Genomic DNA, 27448 nt, shown 5'->3' with positions numbered 1-27448 from the left:
GCTCGCGGTGGAGCACGTGGGGAGGAAAGCGCCCTAATGAAGGTTGCGACAACCTGCTGGAAACACTGCTCGAGACGATTAGGGGTGGGAGTAGCTTATTCACCAGCCGTTCCGTTAACAGTGCTGGTACAAACCTCGCCAGATAAACCACTAATAAGCCACGGGCTGGGAGTCTGGGCGCGGGCCGGGGTACAGACAGTTGGAGATTTCTTCCAGGACGGGATAATGAGAACTTTCACAGACATGACTGATAAAAATAATGTCCCAGGCGGGAGGTTCCTGTTGTATCAATACCTAACACACTGCATAAAATCACTCTGGGACACTGTCAACGCGGAACCCGAGGTTCATAAGATCCTTCATTACCTACTAACGCAGGGTGATGAATCCCACCTGATAGCTAAATTATATAAGGCCCAAATGGAATGCTCCATGATGCCGTTACAGGCGTTAAAACAACGTTGGGAAAAAAATCTAGGGGAAGACTTGACGGATTCGGCCTGGAGGAGAGCACTGTCCTACCCCAAGATGGTATCCCAAAACACACGACTGCGCTATATCCAATACAACTACCTACACACAACGTACCTCACCCCACATAGACTAAACATCATTTACAGAGGCGAAACTAGAGCATGCCCCAGGTGTGGGGAACTAGATGCAGACCTGGACCATATGCTGTGGCAGTGCCCCGAGATCCGGCATGCCTTAGGAGAGGTGCTAGACAAGCTGGGGTCGCTGCTGGAAAGGGAACTAGATCAGTCCCCATCGGCATTTCTGATGGGACTGTATGCCGGAGCAGCGGCTGGATCGGTAAAAACAAGATTCTTGGACCTGGCTCTGGTACTATTTAGGAGACAGATTGCCATTAAATGGAAATCTTCTGAAAGCCCCCCTCTAAAAATCTGGAGAAGAGATGTCTCAAAGTGGGCGAGAGCTGAATTTCAAGCGCTGAGGCGAGAGGAGATGAAGGGGCTACGCCTGAAACTCATTGCTCCTGACTGGGAGGAAATCTTAGATAAATAGGAGCAGGAAATTCAGGAAAGGGGAACAAATGGAGAGACGACGGACCCCCCTCCTTAGAATAGAAATTAGGAGCCAGGAGCACACAGTAGCAAGCTAGCTAGATAGGGGAAGTGAAGGCAGGTTAAGTAGCAACATAGTACGCACAAGAAGAAGGAGTCAGACTGCACCACAACATAACAGACCCGGTGGAGGAGTGAGCATAATGGCATCAGCACATTGCATGCACATGCAGAGACCTTCCCCCCTACATTACTAGATTCAGTAATTAAGGATTAACTGAGAACTGAATAAACTAATATCAATGGACCCCCCTCAACACAGCACTGTATTAGCACTGCATACCACCATTGTGTACATAGTTCTGAATGGAATCAGACAGGTAACTACTACATAAATGACTATGAAGAATCACTACCTATATGCATGAGGAATATCTCAACCACAAATTATTTGTTACAAAGAACTAGTCTGACATTGATGCATAACCCCTAGTCTGACATTGATGCATAACCCAAAATGTATGATGAAGCAATAAGTGTAAACATAGAAACAAGTAATGTAAACAGTACTGAAAGTATGTCTGTCTATAAGTAAAATGTTAATAAAAAATCTATATAAAAAAAAATAAGAAACAGTGCCATCCCAAATAAGTGTATCATTGATTTGTGCAGCGTTCTTGTATAGTATAGTTTAAATACAGGGTGACAGATAATTGGGCAGCAGTGTAAAATAGTATTAAGGAATCCTAATATATAAAGTACTGTTTGACTGCGTTAAGAGATGTAATAGCAAAACTAGACTTTCTGTTGACTTAAGGTCTTCATGCTTAATGTTAACAGGTGAGCAGAATCATCAAAGAAATCCACCTCACGGTTGTAGCTGTCTTCAGCAGATTGTCAGAGAGGAGTCCAAGAATTAGACTGGGTACCATGGTGCCACTATTCATTCTGATCTCGCTTGCCATCCTGGTTACCACTGCTTTATGGGGAATCATCACCAACACCTTCATTGTGGTCATAAACATAAAGTTATGGGCACAAAATAAGACCCCCACCTCCTGCGACCAAATCCTTCTCACCCAAGCAGTGTTCAGCTTCTGCTTCCAGTGTACCAATGCTGCTAATGACTTCCTGCTTCTCCTCTGGAGCAAGCTATACTTCTCGGATCAGGTCTTTCCGGTCATTTATGTGCTGCTGCTCTTCACCATCTTCTCCAGCTTTTGGTTCACAGTGTGCCTCTGCGCCTTCTACTGCGTCAGCATCGTCACTTTTCAGCAGCCCCTCATGTTCCTCATAAAGGCGAGACTGCCCAAGCTGGTGCCTTGGCTGCTCCTCTGGTCGGTACTTCTTTCGCTGTTCACCAGTGTCCCAGCGGCCTGGAACATACAAAGAGAAGGTGCTGCCACTGCAGTTGACAACTTCACCACAGAGGTTAGTGCTCTACCAAAACTGAGCAAACAGTACCTGCTTATGTCAAGCACCCTGGGCTGCTGTCTGCCCCTCCTGTTTGTTGGCATGTTCAACCTGCTCATCATCTACTCTCTTTGTGCCCACAGTATGCGGATGCAGAGAGGAAGCATGGTAGGGTTCAGCACCCCTCGCCTTGGGGCCAGCATAGGTGCTGCCAGAATGGTGACAGCTCTGCTCTTTCTCTATATTTTCTTTTACACGTCAGAGATTTTGCTCATCCTGAAGACCTTCGCGGCTATAAGCCCCTGGTTCTGCCTCTGCCTCTTTGTCATCTACGCATACTCCCCTCTGCAGTCCATCATACTGATCTGCGGCAGCCCCAAGCTGAGGCGAGAGACCCTGGGGATCCTGAAGGGATGGAGACTTGTGCAAAGGGGGCACTCAGGGAGTCAACTGGTGGAGTCACTAGTAGTGCAGACACACTAAAAGCATACGCACTACCACGTGACTTAGTGACAATGTATACATGTCATTGTTTTAATTTCTCCATTACTGACGATAACCACTGTTGTCATGACTGTCAAAGAAACAAGGAGCACTGCTATACATTTCAAAGCGAAATGGGTTGACTATTTGAAGATTAAGGCAGGAGACTGTTTATCACACAATAAAAAACAGACAGACCACGAAGTTTTCATCCAGAATGGCTTATTTCTATGATCAAACTCATGTAATTTCATGCTGTACGTGATTGTAGATTGGATTTCCATTTTTGTGTTATTCCCTTATAGCAAATTTCAAATAAACATATGAAAGAGATAATATTTCAAACAACAACATATAAATATGCGAAGTTGATCTGATAGTGTTAATACACCTTAGATATCCTGAGAGAAATGCTACATTTCGCCCAACATGCAACGACGGTTAAGCAATTTCGATAACTGGTTTACGCTGAAAGGCAGCACGAGGCGCTATATGGTATTCCTAGTTTTTTGTTTTAATAAATGGACAAATAAATAAGTAAAACAATTCTAGCATCTTCTTTACAAAATGTCTCACACTTGTGCACATTTCCAACACTCTTAGGGATGTATTCTTTATTTCTTGAAAAAAATTATTAAGACAATCCATAGGCCTCGTTGTGATAATGAAATAAAAAATAAAACATCCTCATACATGACATTCCTTTTCTGTGTTTCTACTTTTTTTTAGCATTAAATATGTTCCTATTAACGATTTAATGACCATAGTATCACTTTGTGTATCTACTAGTCAAATATATAGAGGCTGATTAAAAGTTTGGCACGTGGCCCATTGTCTCAGTGCTTAATTTGTGTTGGAGGTTGCCGGTGGGAGGCACCGTTGGAGACTAGCACTTAATTTTCCTCATCAGACTTTCGAGCGAGCAAGAGAGAGAAAATGCACAAAGAAGAAAGGAGAAAGAGAAAGACAGAATACAACGTCAAAAATTGAAAGAAGCGAACCTGCAAGAGTGAGATAATGTCTGGTAGTCGATTAAAGAGGCATGAGGTGGATTCCAGACTACGCGGGTTTGAAGAAGTTTGTGCAGAGCTGTGTATTGTGCTGCCCTCTAAGTAGGATGGAGATCCCTACAAGACAGAAAGGGATTTCTGTGCTTTCAGAAGAGCTGCGCTGTGGTGCTCTGCTGAAAGCACTAAAACTGTGTTATTGAGGTGCCATTTTTATTGTAACAACTGGGCAATTTTTGTTATTTTTTGTTAACAGACTGCAAAAGGAGCTTATTATTGGAATACAAAAATATGTCTCTGGAGTACTGGACGTTCTTCTCTGCCAGCGCAAGGGGATAATTTCTTCTGTTTACTTGTCAAGAAACTTTGCGACTCTTATACAAGAGATTTGTTTTTTTAACAAAGTTTCGGCTTGATATTTTATGACAGCCAAAAATAAATTAAATATATACGCATACATGTATTAAAGAGAGACAAAACAATTGAAGATGCTGGCCCTTGGGAGGTGAGCATGGTCTTAAATTCCTTGCCTAATCTTTGTAAGTGTAAAACTATGATTAAAGTTGGATGTAGTGTAGATACAAGGAGGATGTAAGGCAGCACCCATCCAGGATGGAAACATGCTGATGCTTGATAACCATTAACTATTGAGGCCACATCTCAAACAGAGATGTAAAATATGATAGAAGCTTTAAAACAAATTATAAGCACACTACATAAATCCTGAGTGCAACAGCCATCCCTGGCAGTATATCTAGCATTAAACATTCTTTGTCCAGACTTTATTGAATAAAGATGCTCTCCAGAGGAGGTGGGAGAAGCCATAATGGCTGAAAAACTTCACTCTGGGAAACTGGTTTATTCACGAGCCTGTAAAAAAACTAAAGTCAACCCCCCAATAAATAATTCCCTGCATGTGAATGTCCTGAAAGGATTTAATGCAATTTCAAGCTTTTTAACTAAGAGGGGCATTGGAAGCAACAGGTTGGCCTTGGCAGAGTCACACCCAGAATTACCAGTAGAAGCCCATCCTTCCCTCAGTGCCTGCAAGTCATTGACGCTAAATAACTTGGAAGGCTGCATGGATCATGTGAACTTGAAACCTATAGAAAAGACACCTATAAACAAAGGTCTTTACTCTTCCTGACTTAGACATTGATCCATGTGAAAATCAATACCAAAGAGTAATTTCTGATTTTTCATCACCTTGTCAGCCAGAGGAAAACATGGTGGACGCCACCCTGGGTTCTTTACCCAGAATGCAGCTCTTCAGTAGTACCCCAGAGAGAGTTTCCTTACCAATTCTAGAGTGTCTGGTACCACAGAATTGCACTTGAGTTCACAATTATCATGTAACCTCCCTAGGGACTATGTTGAGCTTTCAGATTCTCTACATTGTTTAGAGAGAATCTTGTTTTCGATACTGGCTCTGCTTGGAAAAGCAGTGAACAACTCTGATCATATCTTGGGTACACTTCTGTCATTATCTAAGTTATTGATCCTGCATAATAAATATCTCGGGAGGCTAAGAACAGTCCCTGGGTTGAGGTTCCCTAATCCAACTCTTGTTTATTCAAACCCTCCAGGGAGATCTCTGTACCCAACCATTGTTGTAAGAATTGGGCACACAGACTCATCCACTACAATGCAGGATAAGAAATACTGCAAGCCGGAGTCCTTTGGAGAACAAGCAGACCTATTCTTTGCAAAATCAGTTTGAACCAAAATTTATGAAAGAATCAGCTTTGTTTCCAGTTCCTCCTCTCGCTAGTGAGCATAAAGCAAATACTCCTTTGTCCATATTCCAAAATGAAGCGGCGCCTGCATTGCCAAGACCTATAGAGACGAAAAGCAAGAAGAACAAGGAAAAAATAAATGAATGACAGCAAAGAGAAACAAAAAATCAGAATCTGCAAAAAGTGAGCAGAAATTTTGTTTGACTTAAATTTTGTTCAGGGTTCAACTCCGGAGAATTGTGAGAGTGCTTTAACTGAGGAAAGGGTACGATTAACCCTCTCCCAATTGTACCCAGAAACATCCCCAGAATTATCACCAAACCTACGAGCAGAGGATGCTTTCGGCACATCAGTCATAACCCTCTCACAAGAGCCCCTACTTATTCTTTGAACCCACATGCCAAGATGCTCACTTCTAAGGTCGGAGATAAAGTTGTAATCAATTAAAAGTGCCTTTGATTTAGGAATTTACAGCTGAATTCGACCATTAAATCTACCTGAACAGGTCTTTCATATTGTGATGCTTTGCTGATATACCTGAGCTATATATAGTTCAAGGCAGTGATCTCTCACTACTTCAAAGTGTGAATCAAGGAGCAAACTTGCAGGGCTAGAGTAACCTTTAACTCCAAAGTGGTATCTTAGCTAGTATTACTAAATGGCGTGAAGGACACTAGAGCGTCCTCACATAATACCTCGGGTTAGGGCAACTATCCTCTAGATCCCATCCCACTAGACTCCTTGTCAATTGAGAAGGTAAATAATTTATGGGTCTCGTTTGGAAAAGTGGATTGCTCTGTAGGAAAGAGGAGAGGAATGCCCCGGATCGAGATGAGGAAGCTAGTAGGTGGAGTTGGGTAGTGGCTGTCCTTAACTCTAAGGGTTCCACTGGACAAAAATGCAATAGAAGTACCTAGTAATAATCTTAAACTGGTTTCTTGGAATGTGGCTTTGTTATTGACCGTTAGTAACAAAATACTATTTTTGAACAGGTTGGAGGCTGACGTAATATGCATCCAAGATACTTGGCTTGCAACTGATCAGATGTTAGAAGGATATTTTGTGTAAAACTGCCCTGCAATTCCCTCTAGGAGGAGTCATGAAAAAGGAGGTGTAGCTAAGTACCAATTATAGTTGGACATTTAATGAATTTACAAATTACTGAAAACTAATCCAGGCAGTTAAAATAAGTTTTAAGGGGGAACAAGATAATATTGAATCATTATTGATGGTTAATGCATATATCCTACCTGATCCTATTTAGGGCCAACTGGGAAAGGACATGTTTTCCTTTATCTCTAGTATTACGAAGAGAGAGGATTGCAAACGTATAGTATTAGTAGGTGGCCTAACAGCAAAAATCACTAATCATCCTCTAAGTTGTTTCCAAAAGAACCTAAAGAGGAAGCATTAAAAAAACCTGCAATCTTTCCCTCCAACTGCAGAATAAATAAAAGAGGATTACTGCTGCTGGAATTTTTAGGGAATAGTTCGTTTTTAACAGTAAATGCAAGTATAGGGAACAATACTCCCATAAATCCTCTTCGAGCTCTTCTGTTATTATGTGATTGCTCTTTTTTATACATTTAATATGATCTCTGACATGAATGATCTCGATAATCCCTATAGTGATAATAAATTTGGTTTCCTGCATGAATTGATGTAGCTCGAAAGGGAGTAGGAACATGCAATCGTAAAGATAAACAGTGGGGTTAAAGAGATCTAATCGTAGAACCTATGTTTCAAGTCATCCATCAAGCTGAAAGAATTACTGACAGCATTGATAGGGGGCCCACAGTTTTTGTATCCTGACTTGCTATGTAAAATAAATACCTCAGTCTCCCTCAGAAGACCATATCCTAACGCTGTGACCTGTATAAATAGGGAGATAAACAGAATAGTGAGAATCCAATATGTTTTCTTTACTGCTGAACAAAGTCAATTAATGAATCTTCTGAAAAGAAGAAGGCACCTTTTAAAACTTTCCTTAAAGAAAGACAAGGGTGACTATAACTAGTTTCATCTAAAAGAAGCATCCTCTTGTGAAGGTATTAGAAGATACTGGGAAATTATCTCTAATAGTGTGGCACCAGAGTAAAATACCTCCTAATTCCAATAAAGGATACAAAATAAAGAGCCTATCTGGGGGAACTTTATTCAGTTAATGCTGATACAGAATGGTCACTTTTCCACTCCACTGAATCCCACCCTTCTCCCCCCTACCACGAAAGAGACTGATGGTATTATCATTGGAATGAGGGCTTTTGCGGCAATGGGTCCTGATGAGGTCCCCATTACAGTTATTGAAAGGGAACCTTCTCTTTGGGCCACATATCTTACTCTCCTTTTTGCCTATTGGTACCAGCACAAAGTTACCCCCCACTCTTGGTCCGGAAGCATCTTAATACCGATTCACAAAAAGGACCCTAGAAATCTCCATTGTAATTATCCCCAAGTAGTTTTGCTGGTTGCTGATGGGGAAATATTTGCTAGGAGTATCATGGAACACCTCGCTGAGTGGTTGAAGAGGAAAGAATACTCACTATAGAACAAGCAGGTTTTAGAAAGAAACGTATACTTGATAATATATTCATGTTGAAGCTTATAGCGCCAAATACATTTCAATATGAAGGCCCAATGCATATGTGGCATTCATAGACTTTTCCACAGCATTCAATAGAAGTTAGGCACACCTGAGAATCTCCTTTCATTAGTAATTGCTCTTCATTCCTCCACTTGGTGTCAGTTGCTGCTAGGCAGGAATCAGAGACTGACCTGCAAAGTGTAGAATCAATTTAAGGGGAGTAAGATGAGTTTTGGTAGGCCAGTTAAGTGAGTTAGAATAATCTATTCTAGATGGCACTAGTGTATGAGCAGTGATTTTTGATCTTGCTCTGGAATTTAAAGGCGGATTCCCCACAGAAGACGTATTTGATATAATGTATTTTTGGCCGTGGTGCTGATTAAAGAACATAGGTTGAGTCTTTTGTCTAGGCTCACTCCTAAAGTTTTGGCATAATTCACAATGGTGGCTTTACTGTTAGAAATGTGTGTGTGTCCATACAGGATTGCAGCAGAAGTGTTGAAATAAGGTGAAACTCAGTTTTAGAAGGGTTTAGCTGTAGATGATGAGAGTTCATGGAGTCATGAGCAGAGGTTTGGGTGATGAGATGTGAGACATTGTTATTTGAGGAGAACTTTAGATACAGCTGTGTGTTGTCTGTGCACTGATGATAGAAGATCACGTATTTCTTGGGAAGGACTCCAAGTGGCTCAGTGTGTACGTTGAATATAGGTGGGGCAAGGATTGACCACCGGGGATCTCTTGTCCCACCACAATCAGTGAGAAGATATCAATTTCTACTCTCTGCAACCTGTCCATGAGAAATTAGGTGAACCATTTAAAGACATGCCATCAATGCTAATTCAATTTTTGAGTGTGTCTTGGAGTGTGTGGTGGTTGACCAGGTTGAAGGCTGATGATAGGTCGAGAAGCCTCAAGAGGCAGAGGTTGTATGAATCTATACTTTGAAGAGCATCCTAGCCACCTGTAGTAGAGTGGTTTCGGTGTTGAAGCCCTAGTTGAAACCACACTGAAATTTGTCTAGGAAATTGTTGTTTTTGATGTGTTGGGAGAAGTGCTCCACAACACATCTTTCAGTTATATTTGAGAGGAAAGGCAGGTTGAGGATCAGAAGTTAGTTGTTGAGGCAATTAGTGTCTGCAAACAGACTTTCTTTAGGAGAAAGGTGGCTTGTCTAGTTTTGAGGTAGTCAGGAAATGATCCTTGGCTGAGAGATAGATTCACCAGTTTTGTCCAGTGGGGAAGCATGTGAGTATAAAGGTCTTTGGCAATGTCGCTTCGGATCAAGTCTACAAAGTGGTTAGAGGGTTTTGTTTTTAAGATAATCTTGAGTAGGTCTTCTTTTCTAATAGTATTGAACAGTTACACATTTCTTTGGATTTGCATGCCAGAGTAAAGGTAGGATGGACACCATGATGTAGCATCAGTGGAATATAGGAGTCAAAGAATTGTAGAAACAACTCTTGTTTTTATGTTGGGTCTTCAAATTGGATAGATAAAGGCATGGAGTGGTTGTTGGCATTTTTAGACCAGGTCAAAGAGTTGCTTTGATCAGTTCTGGGTTGGGTCCAGCAGGGACCTAAAGTGGATGGATTTCTCCCAAAAGATGTGCTTTTTGTTTAAGGACCTAGCATTCCTGAGGTAAGTGAGGTTAGTAGTGGACAGCGGCTGCCTCTACTTCTTCTTTAAGATTCTTAAGGTTTTCTTTTCCTCTTAAAGGGCCTTGCTGAGCCATGGCACTGATGGTTTAGGTTGTTTCTTTTTGCTTTGGAATTGTGCTACAACATCAAGCGCATTGGAAAGGCATTAAAAACTGTGGGAGGTCACTTCTTCTGAGCAGTGTTGCGAAGAGAGTTGATGTCTATGTTTCTGGTGTCCCAAAGCTAGATAGTTGCTCTTTTCATTAGACCCGTAATCACATTGTGAGAGAGCATATCATCTTTAGAGATTATTAAGTTCAGTATGGAGCCGTTTGTGTGTGTTGGCTTATAGCTGTGTTGGATCATTTCATTGTTGAGGAGAGTGAAGGCAAGTTGGTTCACTGTAGAGTCTTCTCTGGTGCTCCAGTGAAGATTGAAGACTCCTAGAAAGATCACTTTGCTTTTTCATGTATATTGTTCATTTATGAGGTCTATGCATTGCTCGTCAAAGGTGGATAGTAAATTACATTAATTCTAACAGGAGAGTTTTGTTGAGAGCCTGGGTCCAGAGAGGGGCAGGCCATTTAGACTCTGCTTGTACTGCAGTGAATCTCTGTAGATGGCACCAATACTGCCCGACCTCTGTCTACTCTGTCCTTTCTGATGGAGTAGTTTGGAGGAAGTAGAAGATCAAAAGTGTTGTGAAATGTGATGCTGATCCATGTCAAGTGTATTGCCAGTAATCCTATACATAAAGCGCAAACATTTGCACAAGTCAGTGAAGGACTATTGAAAGTTACCTTGGCTACAGCTCTGTCATTGCTCCTGTACTGTTGCCCACAGGCCTCATACCAACACCAAAAACTGGTGACGAGGTCCAGAGCCTACATGCCTGCTGTCAGCCACATGCAGCACTCTACTGGACCGTTCCAGTTCTAACTGAAGAGTAAAAAAGTGGCAGAATACAGCATTGCAGGAAAGAAATATGAAATATAAAGGACATTTAAAACAAACTGTGTATTAGCACATTGTGCCTCGAGCAAACAACTTAGTGCATCCAGCCTCCAAAACTGGAACCATTGAAGATGCACCAGCTGTAAGCATTTCCCTTGTACACGAAAGATGTAGAAAGGGAGCCAGTGTTTCCACGTACAGGCCAGCCCAGGAAGCATACTACATACATGCCAACATTTTAGAACAGGAATGTTGTAGATTTTGGAAATAAAATCGGAGAAATGTGACCTTGACTTCTGTTGAATGAAAGGCAGTTTCAAGTGGCAGACAGCTAAAATAATGCCATTTCTTGCTCCACAAATCAGGAGTCCCCCACAGATCAGGAGTTCCCCCTAAACATTTCCCTTGTACTCCAAAGATGTAGAAAGGGAGCCAGTGTTTCCACGTACAGGTCAGCCCAAGAAGCATACTACGTACATGCCAACATTTTAGAACAGGAAAGTGGGAGATTTTGAAAATAAAATCTGAGAAATGTATTTTCCCCATTGACTTCTATTGAATAAAAGGCAGTTTCAGGTGGCAGACAGCTAAAATAATGCAATTTCTTGCTACACAAATCAGGATTCCCCCACCTGAATCAGTCTATTGGCATGTATGATGCTACCACTACCTGATCTTTGGAACCATTTATCATGCTTCAACATTCAGCTAAAGCAATACAGCCATCTCACATGCTGTTGGTGCTGCCTCCGTTGCAGCAAGATAGAGAGTGTGAGTGCAGGATGTGAGTACAAGGTCAAGGCCACAATAAAGACTGAACCACCAGCCAAAACGGCGATCCTGCTCCACCTGGTGGGGGATGAGGAACATAAAATGATTTTAACACTTTTATGCATTGGTGAAGGCAGAGACTTTGAAGCAGCAGTAGCAGAGCTGAATGGCAATTAAAAATACAAGCAAACCTAGAATATAAGATTTTCATTCCGGCCAGGTGAAATAAAGCCCAAATAAATTCATAGCCAATTTGATGCATGCTTAATAGACTTGTGGAGCTTATGCGAATTCCCAAATGTAGAGGTAGGACTAAGCAGAAATTATTCAGGGATGTCATTCATCCGTACTCTGCAAAGAGACCTTCAGGACGACCAAAATGTATTTTGCCACAATATTAGCACTAGGACGTGCACAGGAACTAGTGGATAGCAGAGCTGCACAAATTGAGTTGTCACTCACGTCCAAACTGATGAAAAGAAAACAAAGTGAAGTCACTGGAGAAGCCCACACTATCTCAAACAAACTGTTGGATGGTATGGGAGATAAAATCTGTAGCTGTTCTGGCAATACACAGCATAAAGGTCCCTAGTGTCCGGCAAAAGGCAAGACATGCTATCCATGTGGCAAAGCGCATCATTTCATCTGCTCAACTATATCAGTGATGCCCCCACAGAGGTGAATATTTCTCAAGACTCAAAAAAGGTAAAGCATATTCACACTGCATGCCCACTGACCAAAATATCAGAAGTAAAAAGCTTTTAAAGCATGGTCACCTACTGCAGGAGATTAATACAGAACCTTACAGAGAAAACAAAACTGCAGTGAGACCTCCAGAAGACCAATGCACCTTGAACATAGGTAGATGATCAGCAGCAAGCATTTGAAGACACCAAAGCTGTTCTGTCAGTTGAGACCACTATGAAGTACTATGAACCCACCAAGTAAACCAAGCTGGTTGTTGATGCCAGTTCTATGAGTTGTGTAGCCATAATAATGCAGAAGCAATAAAACAACATCTGGGCCCCAGTTGCTTAGGCCAGCCGAGCACTAACAGACACTGAGCAAAGGTACTCTCAAATAGAAAGAGATGGATTACTCTGTTGAGGGGCTGCAGACACTTCCATCTATACCTATACGAGAACACCGTAAGGGTATGCACTGAGCACTAGCACCTCACACCACTCTTCCAGGGGACAAAGACCAAGCCCCTGCCAAGGATCAAGAAGTAGATCTTGCAACTCTAAGAGTATTCATTTAAATTGGTGTACAGTCCAGGGCAATATAACCCCACAGACAGTCTGTCCCAGTTCTATAGAGCTACGACTATCACAGAACAAGAAATGGTCATCAACACAGAATTGTCATTTCCACTGTAATAGATGGCTTGAGTCCCAACTTCTCATTCTTGATTAAATCCACCAAGCAGCACAAGAATACAGGGTTTTGAGCTAGTGAATGGAGTACACCAGAACATTAAATAATGGCTTGTCATGAAAAATCAAATGAGTCAGAAGGCTGACACCCAGAGATAAATTTGATTTCTACAAAGTATTTGCAACAAAGTGTTGTTGGCTAATGATAGTTTGGTACTACGAGGTAACCATCTTGTGATCCCACCCCATAGAATACCCAAGCTCATGCAAACTGTACATCATAAACATCAAGGGTTCTTCAAGACCAAGATAAGGCTACAGCAAAAGGTGTGGTTTCTTGACCTAGATACCCATTTAGAACAGAGTGTAGCTGAGTGTTTGTCATGCCAAATAGCATGGCAACCAGACCAACCAGCGCCAGTCATTTAAGATGTCCCCACACCTCCATGGTCACAACTGAGCATACATTTTGGTACACTATCCACGAACCAGCATTTTCTGGTGGTCATAGATGACTTCAGCAAGTTTCCCAACATGGAGCTAGTGACCTCAACATCTGCTGGTGATGCCATACCAAAACTTCAAAAAATATTAGCTACTCATGACACCCCACAAGAAGTTAAGTCTGACCCGTAGGTGTCTGCATTCCTTAGCTCCATGAGTGTCAATCACTGGTGAATAACACTGAGATGGCCCCAAGCAAACAGGGAGTTCGAAAGGCTTATGAGGGCTCTAAAGAAAGTGCTTTGGATTACTGAACTGGAAAATTACCATGCCAAGTGAGCCATTTACAATCTCCTCCATGACTATTGGAATACCCACCATGCCATCACCAGGATGTTCCCCATATTGATGTTGGAGATATAGATAATGAATGATGTTATTCCAAATCAATCCTCATAGACTTCACATACTGAGGGACAAGAAATTGTCCAAAACCACAGGCAAGGAAACAATGAAGCATCAAACTGGCAAAAGTGAGCCAAGACTCATTTAATTAATGTAGGCAATCCTGTGTTGTTGCACCCCCACAAAGGGGTTGGGGAATTAAGACCACCATTTGACTCCCAACCAGGATTTGTCACAGGAGTTAATGGTATGATGATAACGACCACTCACGATGATACTCATATCACCTGCAACATCAAAAACAGTCACTGGAAAGAGCTGGTGAGACAACACTGGATACTCTTATAACCCAGAGTGCAGACCCATTGGTGACTCAACAGAGGTCCACAAGTCCCTGCCCTCCTTCAGCAGATGAAGGTGAAGCATAATCAATGGGCCACAAGTAGAACCTAGAGCCAACCTCCAACTCCAATCCCTGTACTGGCCACCATCATTATTCGTTGAGGACCCATCCACCACTGTCTCAATGCTGTCTCAGTGGCACAAGGATGATGAACAGTAGCTAGATGTTGTAATGCATGACTAACACTCTCACAGTACATGGGTAAGAACACAAGAGAGTGGTACATGTTTTGTGTTTGTTCTAGTACTTCATATGTTCTCTCCCTTTACATCTCCCTATTCTCACTTACCTCTACTTTCCATCTATCTCCTGTCAGTTTGAGTTAATTTGTTGTTGATCTAAACATTAGGAGGGATGTAGGTTCCTCAGAAAAAAATACCTCTCCTTTCATGACACAGTTGGTTTCTTCCAAGTGTGTTGTCAATGATCCAATAAATAGAGAGCATGTAGCAAGCTAGTTAATGATTATTCAAAGTTACCTTGGTGTTAACTCTGTCTTTACTCCTGAACTGTGGCCAATAGGCCTCAAATAACACCACAGTACAGCACTGTATTATTTAGAAACCACAACTACTGATTAGAAAATAGAAAAAGGTAAGTCCTACCAATTTTGTTAACTCCCTGCACCCCTAGCTTCATAGACATTGTGCCACAACACCCAAGCAGCAGTTACCTTTTTGAGCTCTACAGTGTTTGAAAACTGACAAAGGCCAGCATCACCACATGCACACTCTGACAAATTTTGGTGCCTTTGGTGCTACTGTGAACATTACTGAAATATGTTACTCTGAGCCAAGATGCGTGCACTTGGCAGCACTGACGTGGTCGTGGTAGGTTTGGTCTCTGTGGTTCACTTCATGCTTCACCTCCAACCTGTCAGTTTATGTATCTTGTGAGCCTCCCGTACCATGTTCCCTTCTGTGCCTGTTAACCACAGACACAAAAAGTAGAGGTTACCTACATTTTTAGCTTTGAAATATAATAAAGTGAAATAGGTCTATTACAGAGAAGAAAGCAATTTTGTGCTTGCAAACCCTGTGATTAAGCAAAGTGCAGGGTTCGCAGCCACAAAATGGCTTTGTACAGTTATATCCTGTCCTGCAAAATATAAATCCCATTATATGCTATGGCATTTATATTTCTGCAGGTGGGATATCCGTCACCATTGTGACAGAGTAACTTGACTGCTGAGACCTAAATCAGGCCATTTGGCTGTCATTATGACTTTGGCAATAAATCCCGCTTACCTCCGTGGTGACAGCCGCCAACATAACGTCTCGGAGGTGAACATTCATTCACCATATTATGACACACACACTAAACCGCCAGAATAATGCAACAAACACATATCCACCAGACCAAAGGTTAGTGGTAAACTGTTGGCACAAACATTCATACCGTTACGCCAACAAAACAATGCCCTCCACATTATGACCCACGAATTGCCATGGTGGTCATTCAGTGGCGGTAAACTATTGGTGGTACACACCAGTGTGGTCAGAATGGCCACTCAAATATATAACAACAGAACATTGCCCACAACTTAAATTACACACCTGCCCCTGATACACACACCACACCCACCCACCCACAGCCCTATCAAACATACACCCACATTACCCAAAACCCTTTCTGAACACGAAAAATAGCCAAGAGCTAGCAACGCAAATCAGAGACACAATTACACACACACCACAAACACCCATCCATCCATCATGTACCCTACACCCCACCACATTACTCAACATCCACTGCACAACACACACCACCCATGTCCCCAAAAAGGCACCTCCGTTTCACAGATGAGGAGTTGTGGGTCATTGTGGAGGAAATAGTCAGGGTAGAGCCACAGCTGTTTGGAGCACAGGTACAGCAAATCTCAATTGCCAGGAAGATGGAGGTATGGCGGAGAATCATGGACAGGGTGAACACTGTGGGACAGCATCCAAGAACAAGGGACGACATCAGGAAGATGCGGAACGTCCGACACGGGAAGGTACTTTTCATGGCAGCAAGGCACCAGCTCCCCATCCAGAGAACTGGCGGTGGACCCCTACCCCTGCCCCAACAGCTGACAGCATGGGAGGAGCAAGTCTTGGTAATACTGCATCCTGAGGGACACACTGGAGTTGCCAGAGGACCGGACACTGGTGAGTCAATATTTACTACCTATCCCCTAACATATCCGTGTGCCACCACCACCACCACCCCTCACCCTGACACCCATCACTCTACTCCATCCCACACAGTGCACCACCACAATTGACTAACCTGAATGCCAAGCCCTGCATGCCATACCCACTGCATGAACATCCCTCCCAGCCCTGCATGTACACCCACCACCAATGTATGCACAGCATGGAGAACTAACAATCCCACAAGACATCACCTCACACAAATAAAGGTGGCAGGGCAGCAGCAACTACATAGGGGAACCTAGGGATGTAGAAAATGTCAGAGACATGTACCAAAATACACCACTTACATCCCCAGAGGTGCCCCAGCCAATCTCAGCGGCGAGGAGGTGCCATGGCTACCCAGTCCCCCATCATAAGATGCCCCCAGTGATGACACTAACTCTGGACTTCTGGATCTGGATGAACTTCCTGGCCCATCAGGAACCACTGGTCAGTCAGCTACCCTAGCCCACACCCACTCCATCACAGAGCCTCCCCCTCAGTATACAACACTGCAGGAGCCACCCAACATCCCCACACCTCTGTCCACAGGACACGTCAATCAGAAGGTGTGACCAGCTGTACAGGGACCCCAGTTCACACCTCACAGCCAAGACAATCAGGGTCCTGGGGTCAGCGGCAGTGGGCAAACCGTTCAGGGGACACAGGCACAGGGGGACAGTTGTGCATCAGGGGGAGGACAGGCCCAGGGAACCGACTGCCCAGGAGGCACTCACTAATGTCGTGGGGGCTTACCAACAATCCCAGGACAAGATGGGTCAGATGTTAAACATCATACAGGAGAACCAGCGGCTGCAGGAGGAACACTACCAGGAGATCAGGAAAGATTTGCAGGCCCTCAACACCACCATAGTCTCCATAGCAGGGGTGCTGGGCGATATGGTCAACATCATGAGGGACTACACAGCACACCAGCGGGCCCCTTCCACTAGCCAGTTAACTGAACAACCCTCCACATCTGCTGCAGCTAGTGGACAGGTAGCCTTGCCACAGGACCCACTGGCTACCAGCACCACTCCCCCTGCAGAAGGCAAACCACCCCGCAAACTTTCTCTGCGATGTAGACAGACACCAGGAAATGGGACACTCCTGAATGTCCCCCTTGTGTTACACTCTGTCACCTTGTCCACTTTAAACTGTCATTGCTCCCCTTCCTATGGCCCCTTGCACACTGGACCTGTGCTACAAACAGACTCGACCAATACCCTGGACCTACCTCTACCATCACCCCATTCCATTGCACTATTCCTTCTATATTTTTTACTACAATAAACACCCTAGAACACAACTTGAGTGATAGCGCTTTATGTGATGAAAATGTGCAATAATATTGACAGTTCCATTTTGTGCAATTGTCCTGAACTTTGTGATTGCATACAAATAATGGCCTGTAGCGGTCTATAGTCATCACATCAAGACACCGTTGTAACCACACCAGCATCTGCAAAATGAGAAGGCATAGGTGACAGTCAGTTGAGATAGTAAGGCAGTGACTGCCATCATGCTACAGCCACACTGAAAAGATAAATAATCAGAGGAATGGTCAGTTCCACTGACTTACCTGTGTGCTATTCGAAGTACTGACGTATGACTGATGTCCACATCCTCATCCTCTGCCTCCTCATCCTCACTGTCCTCAGGGTCCACTGCTGCCACAGGAGCATTTTCGCACTCCTCCTCCTGAAGATAGGGCACATGTCGTATGATGGCAAGGTTGTGCAACATGGAGCATACAACAACTATCTGGCAGACCTTCTCAGGGGAGCAGCAGAGGGATCCACCTGTCAGATGGAGGCATCTGAACCTGGCCTTCGGGAGGCCGAAGGTCCGCTCAATTAATCTCCTGGTTCGCCCATGAGCATCATTATACCTATTCTCGGCCCCTGTCCTGGCATTCCTTACAATGGTCAAGAACCACGACAGGTCTGGGTAGCCAGAGTCACCTGCAAGAATTGAGGAACAAACGTTAGTCTTGCACAATGGTATGGGTGATGACTCCTGAAGGCACACACTGACATGCATTGGGTTTGGACTCACGCTCACCTATTAGCCACACCCTGTGCCTCTGTAGTTGTGCCATCACATGTGGGATGCTGCTATTCCTCAAAACAAAGGTGTCATGCACCGACCCAGGATACTTGACAGTGACATGGGAGATGTACTGGTCAGCCAGGCACACCATTTGCACATTTAGTGAGTGGAAACGCTTCTGATTCCTGAACACAGGGAGCGGGGGTTGATAAATGCTAAATGTGTTCCATCCATGGCCCCAAACATATTTGGAAGATTTGAAAAAGATGGCCCCAGCACACAGAGTATATAGTCCAATGGTGTGACAGGGATAAATAACCCTGATAGTATACTGATGAAGTGAAAGGTAGACTGGAGTCCAAGGTCTTGTTTAGCAGATGTTGTCTTTAATAGTAGATGCTAGAGATCATAATGTCATCAACGAGATACAGCCAACACGTGTTTCGTCACACAAGTGACTTCATCAAAGCTTTTAGTAATGGACCTTGTGGTAATGTGCCTGGGTAAGGTAATGTACCCGTAAGGAAAGGGCAGTAATGGTAGGCCCTGATAAGCCTATGGTCAGGAGCCTGAGAAGTTATGGAATGTGGCGCCAAGTAATCACAACGCTCCGATTACTTGGTGCCACATTCCATAACTTACGGGTACATTACCTTACCCAGGCACATTACCACAAGGTCCATTACTAAAAGCCTTGATGAAGTCACTTGTGTGACGAAACACGTGTTGGCTATATCTCGTTGATGACATTATGATCTCTAGCATCTACTATTAAAGACAACATCTGCAAAACAAAACCTTGGACTCCAGTCTACCTTTCACTTCATCAGTATACTATCAGGGTTATTTATCCCTGTCACACCATTGGACTATATACTCTATGTGCTGTGGCCATCTTTTTCAAGTTTGTCCATGGGTACTCGGATACCCGTCTTTGTGCCTACCGGGTAGTAAGGCACTGGGCCAGGCTGCACCAGACCCTGCTTTCACTCTAAACACTTGCACATGTACAATTGTTGTACTGATCAGATGTGCGGCGCTTTTCACCCTTACTACCCTTTTGTGTTTTCATATTTGGAAGATGTCCTATTGCATAGAATACAGCCTTCACAGTGGTTTAATCTTCCACTTGGAGAAAGCTATGTAGCTGCACAAGTGTTTGAGCAAGGCAGACAAAACCCTTGCAAGCACTATTGAGAACATTGGCTGTGACGTTCCTGCTGCCAAGCCCACTTTCATGTGGAAAGAGTCAGTTGCCAGGAAATGAAGCACAGATAGAACCTGCACAAGAGGGGTATCCCAGTGGGATGACGAATAGCAGATATCATATCAGGCTCCAATTGGGCACACAGCTCTGTGATTGTTGCCCTGTCCAGTCTATTGGTGAGTATTTTGTGCCAGTCCTACAGTGTAGCAAAGTCCACAAGAGGGCTATACATGGGGGCTTGCCTCCTCCTCCTATTCCTCCACAGTGGTAGGTACCTAAGGGACACAAGAGTGAGGAGGTAGTGACAAACTGAACAATGGAACCACCACCTCAGTGTACATTGCGCTTGTATGTAATTGGACTATGTAAATGGCGATGTATGTACAATTGACAGCAATGATGCAGTTTTCAATTTCAGAATGTTGACCAGCATCATAAAATGGCAACCGCCTGTCCTGAATGTAAAGACAGGTGGAAGTGATGTAACTTTGCTGGCGGTGGGCATCATGGCGGAAGGCGGTCTTGCACCGCCATGCTATTCCTCATAGGCTTTCATGGGGCTCTATGGAGTACAGTGTCCAATGAGGATCACCGGCAGTGGTGACAGTGTACACTGCCGCAGACATGACCACCATTTTCTGTCTATGACTTCACTTGATTCCTGACTTTCCACAAGACAACACATCCACTGCGTGTGCTGCTGTGACGTGAGTCTGGAACCTGCCCTGACCCGTGTGACAGGGGAAAGGGCCCCTGCCTTCACTGCAGAGGAGATGGAGTGCCTTGTGGATGGGGTCCTACCCCTGTTGGACAGCTGTATGGGCCTCCAAGCCAACAGGTGAATACACCATGGGGACGATGCATGAGACAAGGTTGCATGGAGATGTGTGTGTGTGCTGGCAGTGCGTCATTTGGGTGGGGGATATGGCTGGTGGTAGTGTACATGCAGGGCTCTGGGTGATGTGTGTGCCATTTTAGGGTAAATGGTATTTATGGGCCATATGTGTGACAGGTTGGATTGTATGGTCAATGGTGTCCTCTTGTCTGTATTTCCTCTGCAGGTCAGCACCCATCAGAAGAAGGGATTGTGGCATGCCATTGTCAAGGACGTGCAGACCCTGAGGATCTATAGCAGGCGGAGCCCCCACTGCAGGAAACGGTGAGAGGACCTTAGATGCTGGGCCCGGAAAACCGCAGAGTCCCAGCTGGGAATGGCCTCCCAACAAGGCAGGGGTGCCCATCGGAAACTGATCCGCCTGATGGCCTGCATACTAGCAGTGGCCTACCCAGAGCTGGATGGGCGCTTGAGGGCAGCACAGCTGCCACAAGGGGGTGAGTACAGTGTGTCTAGCAACCATCTTTTTTGCCTGGCATGGGATTTTGGTGGTGTGTTTCAGTTAGTGGGTTCCCCTTAATGCCAGCTCAGACATTGCTAGGTCCAGCTCTGGGTAAATGAGTGAATGGCAAAATCGGGTTAACTAGCTAGGTGGCATTCCATGTCAGACAGGGCTTAGTAGGTCCCAGGAGGAATGCAGATGGTGGTGGTTGGCTCTCATCTTGCTGTGGTATCTAGCCAATGGAATGCCAATGTGGTGCATAGTGTTCAATCTTGATCCCTCTGTGTGATAGTAATGTGTGTGCCATCTGTGGTGTTGGTGCTGTAATTTACCCAGTGCTCCCTTTCTCTCTCTCCCCCTCAATTTTCTTCTGTCATCCTGTCCATGTGTGCATTAGCATCATCTGGTGGAGGAGCAGGGGCACCGGTTACTGAGGGAGCTGCAGCCCACGAGACCCAGGATGCAGAGTCCACCGACGTTGAGGGGACCAGTGTGACGGAGGGCGAGGGGAGCACCACAGCGGTGATAGGAGGTGACAACACTGACTCTGATTCCTCCTCCGATGGAAGCTCCCTGGTGGTGGCAGACACATCTGGAACCACCCCAGCACACCCTCCCAGTAACCCCCCACCGAGTTGCCTATGCCTGCTCACCCAGGAGGGTGGGCATCTTCTTCACCCCAGGCACATCAAGCTTGCCCCAGTCAGCCCTGCTGCCCTCAGTGAGGAGACTATTGACCTCCTGAGATCCATCTCTGCAGGGCAGTCAACCATAGTGAATGCCATCCGGGGGCTGGCATCCCAGATGCAGCAATGCAATGCCTACCTGGAGGGTATCCACAGTGGGTTGGCAGCCCTACAGAGATCGTTTCAGGCTCTGTCCTCCTCTCATCCTCTCTGATGGAAGCCAGTGTCCCTGGTCCTACCGTCCCCCCTCCAACTACCACTTCCCAGTCACAGCCTCCTCAACCCATACACACATACAGACAAGCATGCACACAAAACATCACACAAGAGTGGCACAAACACAGGCAGCACACTTCAATCCACAGGCACTCACACAAACAGACAGTTGCACACACAACAACATCTACTGCCTCCACTGTCTCCCTCTCCTCCTCCTCCTCCTCCTCCCTCACAGTCACATCCACATTCACACCTGCATGAACTGCATCAACAGCCACCACCACCGTCACCACATCATGAAGCACACGCACCTCACTTGCAGACACCTCCACAACAACCATCCACACGTCCTGTTTGTCCTCTCCCACCCTCTCTGCCCCCCTCCTAAGAGACACAAACGCTTCCACTCAGACACCCAACAGCCATCCACCTAACACACACAGCCCCTCTCTCTACCACCACTCCCATCCCTCCTCCCACATCCCACCCCAATATCCCTAAGAAGATTTTCCTTGTCCAACTTGACCTCTTGCCTCCCCCTCCACCCCTATCCTGCCCGTAAGAGCAGGGTCCCAATGACCCAGCACAGCACCTCAGCCAAACAGTCTGCCACTGCTCCCACCCAAAACTCAGCTTCTGGCACACAGGGGCAGATGAGTGTGACAGCTGCCACTCCTAGTAAGTGCATACCTCTGCCTCAGAAAGGGAGAACTAGGGTGGTGAAACCAAAGGGACAGAGGAAGGGGTCACTGGAGGAAAGGGCACCAGTCATATGTCAAAGGCCAATGGGGCCCATCATAAGAGGGAACACATGGATCCCCCTCCACCACCAAAGAAAGCCAAGGAACCCCCTCCACCACCAAAGAAAGCCAAGGAGCCCCCTCCACCAGCAGTGGGCATGGAGCCCTCTTCACCAGCAGAGGCACCAAAGGAGCCCCCTCCACCAGCAGAGGGTAAGGAGCCCTCTCCACCAGCAGAGGCACCCATGGAGACCCCTCCACCAGCTGAGGACATGTAGCCCACCCTCCAGAGACTGTTGGGCAAGGAGCCCCCTCCAGAACCAGTGGGCATGTTACCCACTCCAGAGACTGTGGCTTTTCACTGCCCTCCAGAGACATTTGGGCAAGGAGCCCCTTCCAGATCTAGTGGGCATGTTACCCACTCCAGAGACAGTGGCCTTTCACTCCCCTCCGGAGACTGTTGGGCAAGGAGCCCCCTCCAGAACCAGTGGGAATGTTACCCACTTCAGCAGACGTGCCACCCACCCCCTTTCCCCCTGAGGTGCTTGCCCATTTCCAACATGATGCTCCTGAACAGTGGAGTCCGGATTATGTCAAGTTGGGCCTTGGACTGTACCCTGTGGCCATGTGGCCCTTTGGTACTTTGGACTGGCCATTGGCTAAATCTGAACATTGACACCTACTTTTACATTTCATGTTTCATTATGGTGGCTGTTGGCAGCAAATTACAGGGTTCGTACATCAGAATTGTTGTCCTTGCATTATTTTCACGTGGGTCCTGTGACATTCGTTTTACTCTGCAGCTGGTTCTGTGTATGGTGTGTGTGTGTGTGAGTGGTGTGTGTTGTGTGTGTGTGTGTGTGTGTGTCACTCTCCTTTTCCTCCCTTCCTTATGTGCTAGGCAGCTATACTGACCGTCGTCGTCTTCGTCGGCATTGGTGTTCCGGGACAGCCATGGTGGGGTAGAGCATCGGGAAGACTTGGAGTTCCGGTTCCATGGTGGCAGTGGAGTCCTCTGTGTCCCAGATGGTGACTCTTTCGTTTTCTGTACTGTGTTTCTGCCAGGCTTTTGATGGTGTTGGTACCACCCAGGAAATCCTGCCGGTTTGCTATGTCATAATATGGTGGGCGGTACCTTGACTTCCGCCTGGTTGTTGATGGCTACCCCCGTGGTCAGTGTTGTTAATGCCCTGGCGGTTGGTGCGGTACATTGGCTGTCTATGGGAGGTATCACCACCATGGTCATAATTTGGCGGTAATTACTACCAGGTTGTTGGCGGTATTACCGCCATTTTAACAGTCACCGCCAATGTTATAATGAGGGCCTTAGTCTCTTACATGCATTTTATAAAGAAATACCAAAGATGCAACACTGTGCCCTGTTCTTACCGTCCTTCCACAATAGATATTTGTAGTATGCCTGAGTGGTAAAGGAGAGTTAGTTTCGATCCACAGTTCAGTTAACAGTGTAATCCATTAAGTGACCCATTTAGTCACACATTAAGGACCAAGAAACTGTAAATAAAATGAGTTTTATTACAGATTAAGGGCCAAACTAATATAGATGAATCTCAAAAACATGCTGTATCAGTACAGACTCACCAAAGGTAATCCGAAATGTCGGATAAGATTAAATCACAATAGCCTAAGGCATAGAAGAATTTCAGTCAAAGCAATTAAAAAGATGAGAAATTGAATCTGATGATCAGTGTACAAGTTTCAATCTTCTTGTCTTATCTAAACTGATTTAGAATCAGGAAACTCTATTTAATTCCTGGGAAATAGCAAGATGTCAGCATAGTGGAGACCTCAGCAAAAGTTCTCCAATCAAGGTGTTGTATAGTGTAAATCCACACAAAAAGAATAAGAGCAGAGAGGTCTGTACCCTTCAGAGTCCAAGAAAATCTGCTCTCTCAACAAACAGTGAGAATAACAAATAAGGCCACAGAACCTTCTACAATTCCAAGTCATCAACATCAGCAGTTTTCTGTCTTCCCACAGTTGAAATTGGTAACTCCATCCAAATTTTCCATCCCACAGTTTGAACATCAGGGAGACTTTGAGTGTCTCCCTGCTCCTGACACGACGTGAATAGCAGTTCACTAGCGCCTCTCGTCCTTGCCAAAATATCCTACCAGACCTCACTATCTCTAATACACAATATGCCAATGGAATCATATGAACGCACCTGCAAGGAAAAGAACATTGCAGCACGAGAAAGCTTCACACTGAAGATCAAACACAAGAAACCAAGGGCCATATGCATGAAAATGTTTTGCACTCGCAAGCGGTGTGAATCGCAAAATTTGGCCGTTTGCGAGTGCAAAGCAGTGGTCTGCAATGCATTAAAGGCATTCGCAGACCACAAAGCAGAAATCGCTAAAATAGCGATTTCTTGCGTTGCGACCTGTGTTTTGCGAATCTCAATCTGCGATTCGCAAAATCCACATCGCATGGCGATGCTGCAAAAAATCACAAATTGCAATTTTTTGCAGAATGGCATTTTGCACATGCAAAATACCATGGACTGCAACCAGGTGGTAACCTGGTGCAAAATGTTAAAATGCATTTAAGATGCATTTTTAAATTGAACATGTAAAGCACATATGCCCTTTTGGCATGTGTGCACCTTACATGTCCCCCAAAACATTTTTGGGGTGCAGCAGAGGGGGCCATAGGCCCCCAGCACCCTGGGGAGTTGCATTTCCAAAATTGCGATTTCTGGTTCAGAAATCGCAAATTTGGAAGTGCAAAATAGCTGCGAATGGGGCCGGTATTGCAATTTGTGATTCGGTAATAGCATTTGCAATTTTTAAGAAATCGCTATTACTGAATCGCAAATGTGATACATGGCACTTTGCAAGTAGGTAATAGCGATTTCTTAAAAATCGCTATTACCGAATCGCAAAGGGCTGTGATGATACATCTGGACCCAAATGCTCAGGGCCTTTGGTCATGCTAACTTAGTAAAAGAGTCAATGCACATTCAGAATACTCAATCATAAGTGCACTTACAGTTACAGAACTAATGCAAACATCTTTAATGCTAACATGAGTACATAAAGGAAACTTCAATAAAGCAGTATAACTCAAATTGCACAAGAGTAAATGTGAACTACAAGCACTCATGTTAAACATTAAAGCATATATGAAACTCTAGGTTTCTACAGTACCGGCACATTTCAATGATACGTGTTGGTGCTTCACTTTACATTCATAAAGTTTGGCACAAAGAGTCTATGATGTCCGTTACATGTTTATATGATTTCTATATTGTACAGGGGGAAAACAAAAACTACGCTTCTCCAATGCCCCCTCTGATGGTGAATCAAGCTATCAAAATCAAGATAAGATCTTAGCAGATGCATGATTTAAAACCTTGTGGTTTTCATCATTTTTCATCTAGAATCCTCCAGACGTTTCATGTCATTATAATACCTACACTGATCCTCCTCTAACCCTACACCCACTCTCCTTCATTTTATTCCTTTTCTGGTTTTCACTATCTTGTATACCTTAAAGGCCACACCCAAAGATATTGCACACGGGCAATAATCAACAACTGTCTCAAGATGGAACCCACTATTACACTTCCTAGGTTTCAAAAGAATCCACCAACTACAGCAAATCCATTTCCAATTGCTCGCCAAGCACCTGTTGCTTCCAACTCCTTCAAATCTTCCTTCGACCCAGAAATATTATTAATATATGCCTTCAGATCCCTCCTCTTATCAGGTATATAGGTACAACACTGCTGTAATTGGCATGTATGACTTTTAAGCTTTCATTCTAAGCCTGTTATCATTACTGGGGTAAAGAATGCTTTGGAGTTATTTTCAAGGAGAATTGTGCTAGGTTACTATTTCTGACCAGGTTAATGTACATCCTGCCTTTCCCCTGTGGTCCGACTATTGTGAATAAACTCTGATGAGCCAGGAATGTTTACTTTTTTATGGCCATACTGAGTCTCAGCTACTATCCCACACTTGCACGTTCACGCTCCCACCTCCTACCATCATTGCTACTTGCAATTGGCACTCATTCAGCTGCAAATCAGCTGTGTCCCCCCTTGCTCTGGATACATACACTTATTGTGCATCGCCAAAGACGATAAACACCATATGAACTAGAGGCACATGACCCATTCGCCTATTGAGTATAGGAATTTTCTAGTGGCTGCAGCAATGTTTGAGACATAGGGCCTGATTTAGGTCTTGGCGGGGGAATAACCCATCACACACAGATTTACCGTCTGCCTTATTATGATCTTATGGAGATCGTAATAAGGTGGACCGGATGTCTGTCACGTTTGTGATGGAGTATTGCCCCACGCCAAGATCTAAAGAAGGCCCATAGATCTTTCAAATTCTTATTGTGATTGTGGGCCAGGCTTGTTTTTTTTAAAGCATTTTTGCCAGGGGTTATGCCTGTCTCCATTTCCAACCCAGATATTCTATATCTATTATAGTAAGCAAGTTCTGATGAAAACACAGTTGTCCCATGCTTGCACTTTTAATCACATTCTGACCTCCTACCCTACTGTAGGAGGCTGGTCTGGTTTATAGTGGGTACCAATGGTACTTACACCTTGTGCCAGGTCCAGTTATCCGTTATTAGTAGAGTAGTAGTGTTCTAGCAGCTTAGGCTGATAGAGGTACCTAGAGCAGAGCAGCCAAGTCTGAACTAGGAGTCATGCAAAGCTCATGCAACACCACTTATTTCATATAGGTACTATATCATAAGAAAGACAATACTCATTGTTACTAAAAAATAAAGGTACTTTATTTTA

At 44.6% G+C, this 27448-nt stretch overlaps 1 protein-coding gene across 1 annotated transcript; it reads left to right on the top strand.

The window, feature by feature from the left end:
* Window positions 1-1955: 1955 nt before the first annotated feature.
* Window positions 1956-2921, top strand: LOC138301663 (taste receptor type 2 member 40-like). The gene has a single exon (XM_069242178.1). It carries the CDS (start codon window positions 1956-1958, stop codon window positions 2919-2921), a length of 966 nt encoding a protein of 321 aa, XP_069098279.1.
* Window positions 2922-27448: the final 24527 nt, after the last annotated feature.

Source organism: Pleurodeles waltl, chromosome 6 (assembly GCF_031143425.1).
Source record: "Pleurodeles waltl isolate 20211129_DDA chromosome 6, aPleWal1.hap1.20221129, whole genome shotgun sequence".
Classification (NCBI taxonomy): Eukaryota; Metazoa; Chordata; class Amphibia; order Caudata; family Salamandridae; genus Pleurodeles; species Pleurodeles waltl.
Note: the sequence above shows the minus strand (reverse complement) of the source record. Positions and strands in the feature narration are given on the sequence as shown.

Excerpts from the sequence above, each read along its gene's own strand:
- LOC138301663 (XM_069242178.1), top strand. The coding sequence starts at position 1,956 with ATGGTGCCACTATTCATTCTGATCTCGCTTGCCATCCTGGTTACCACT.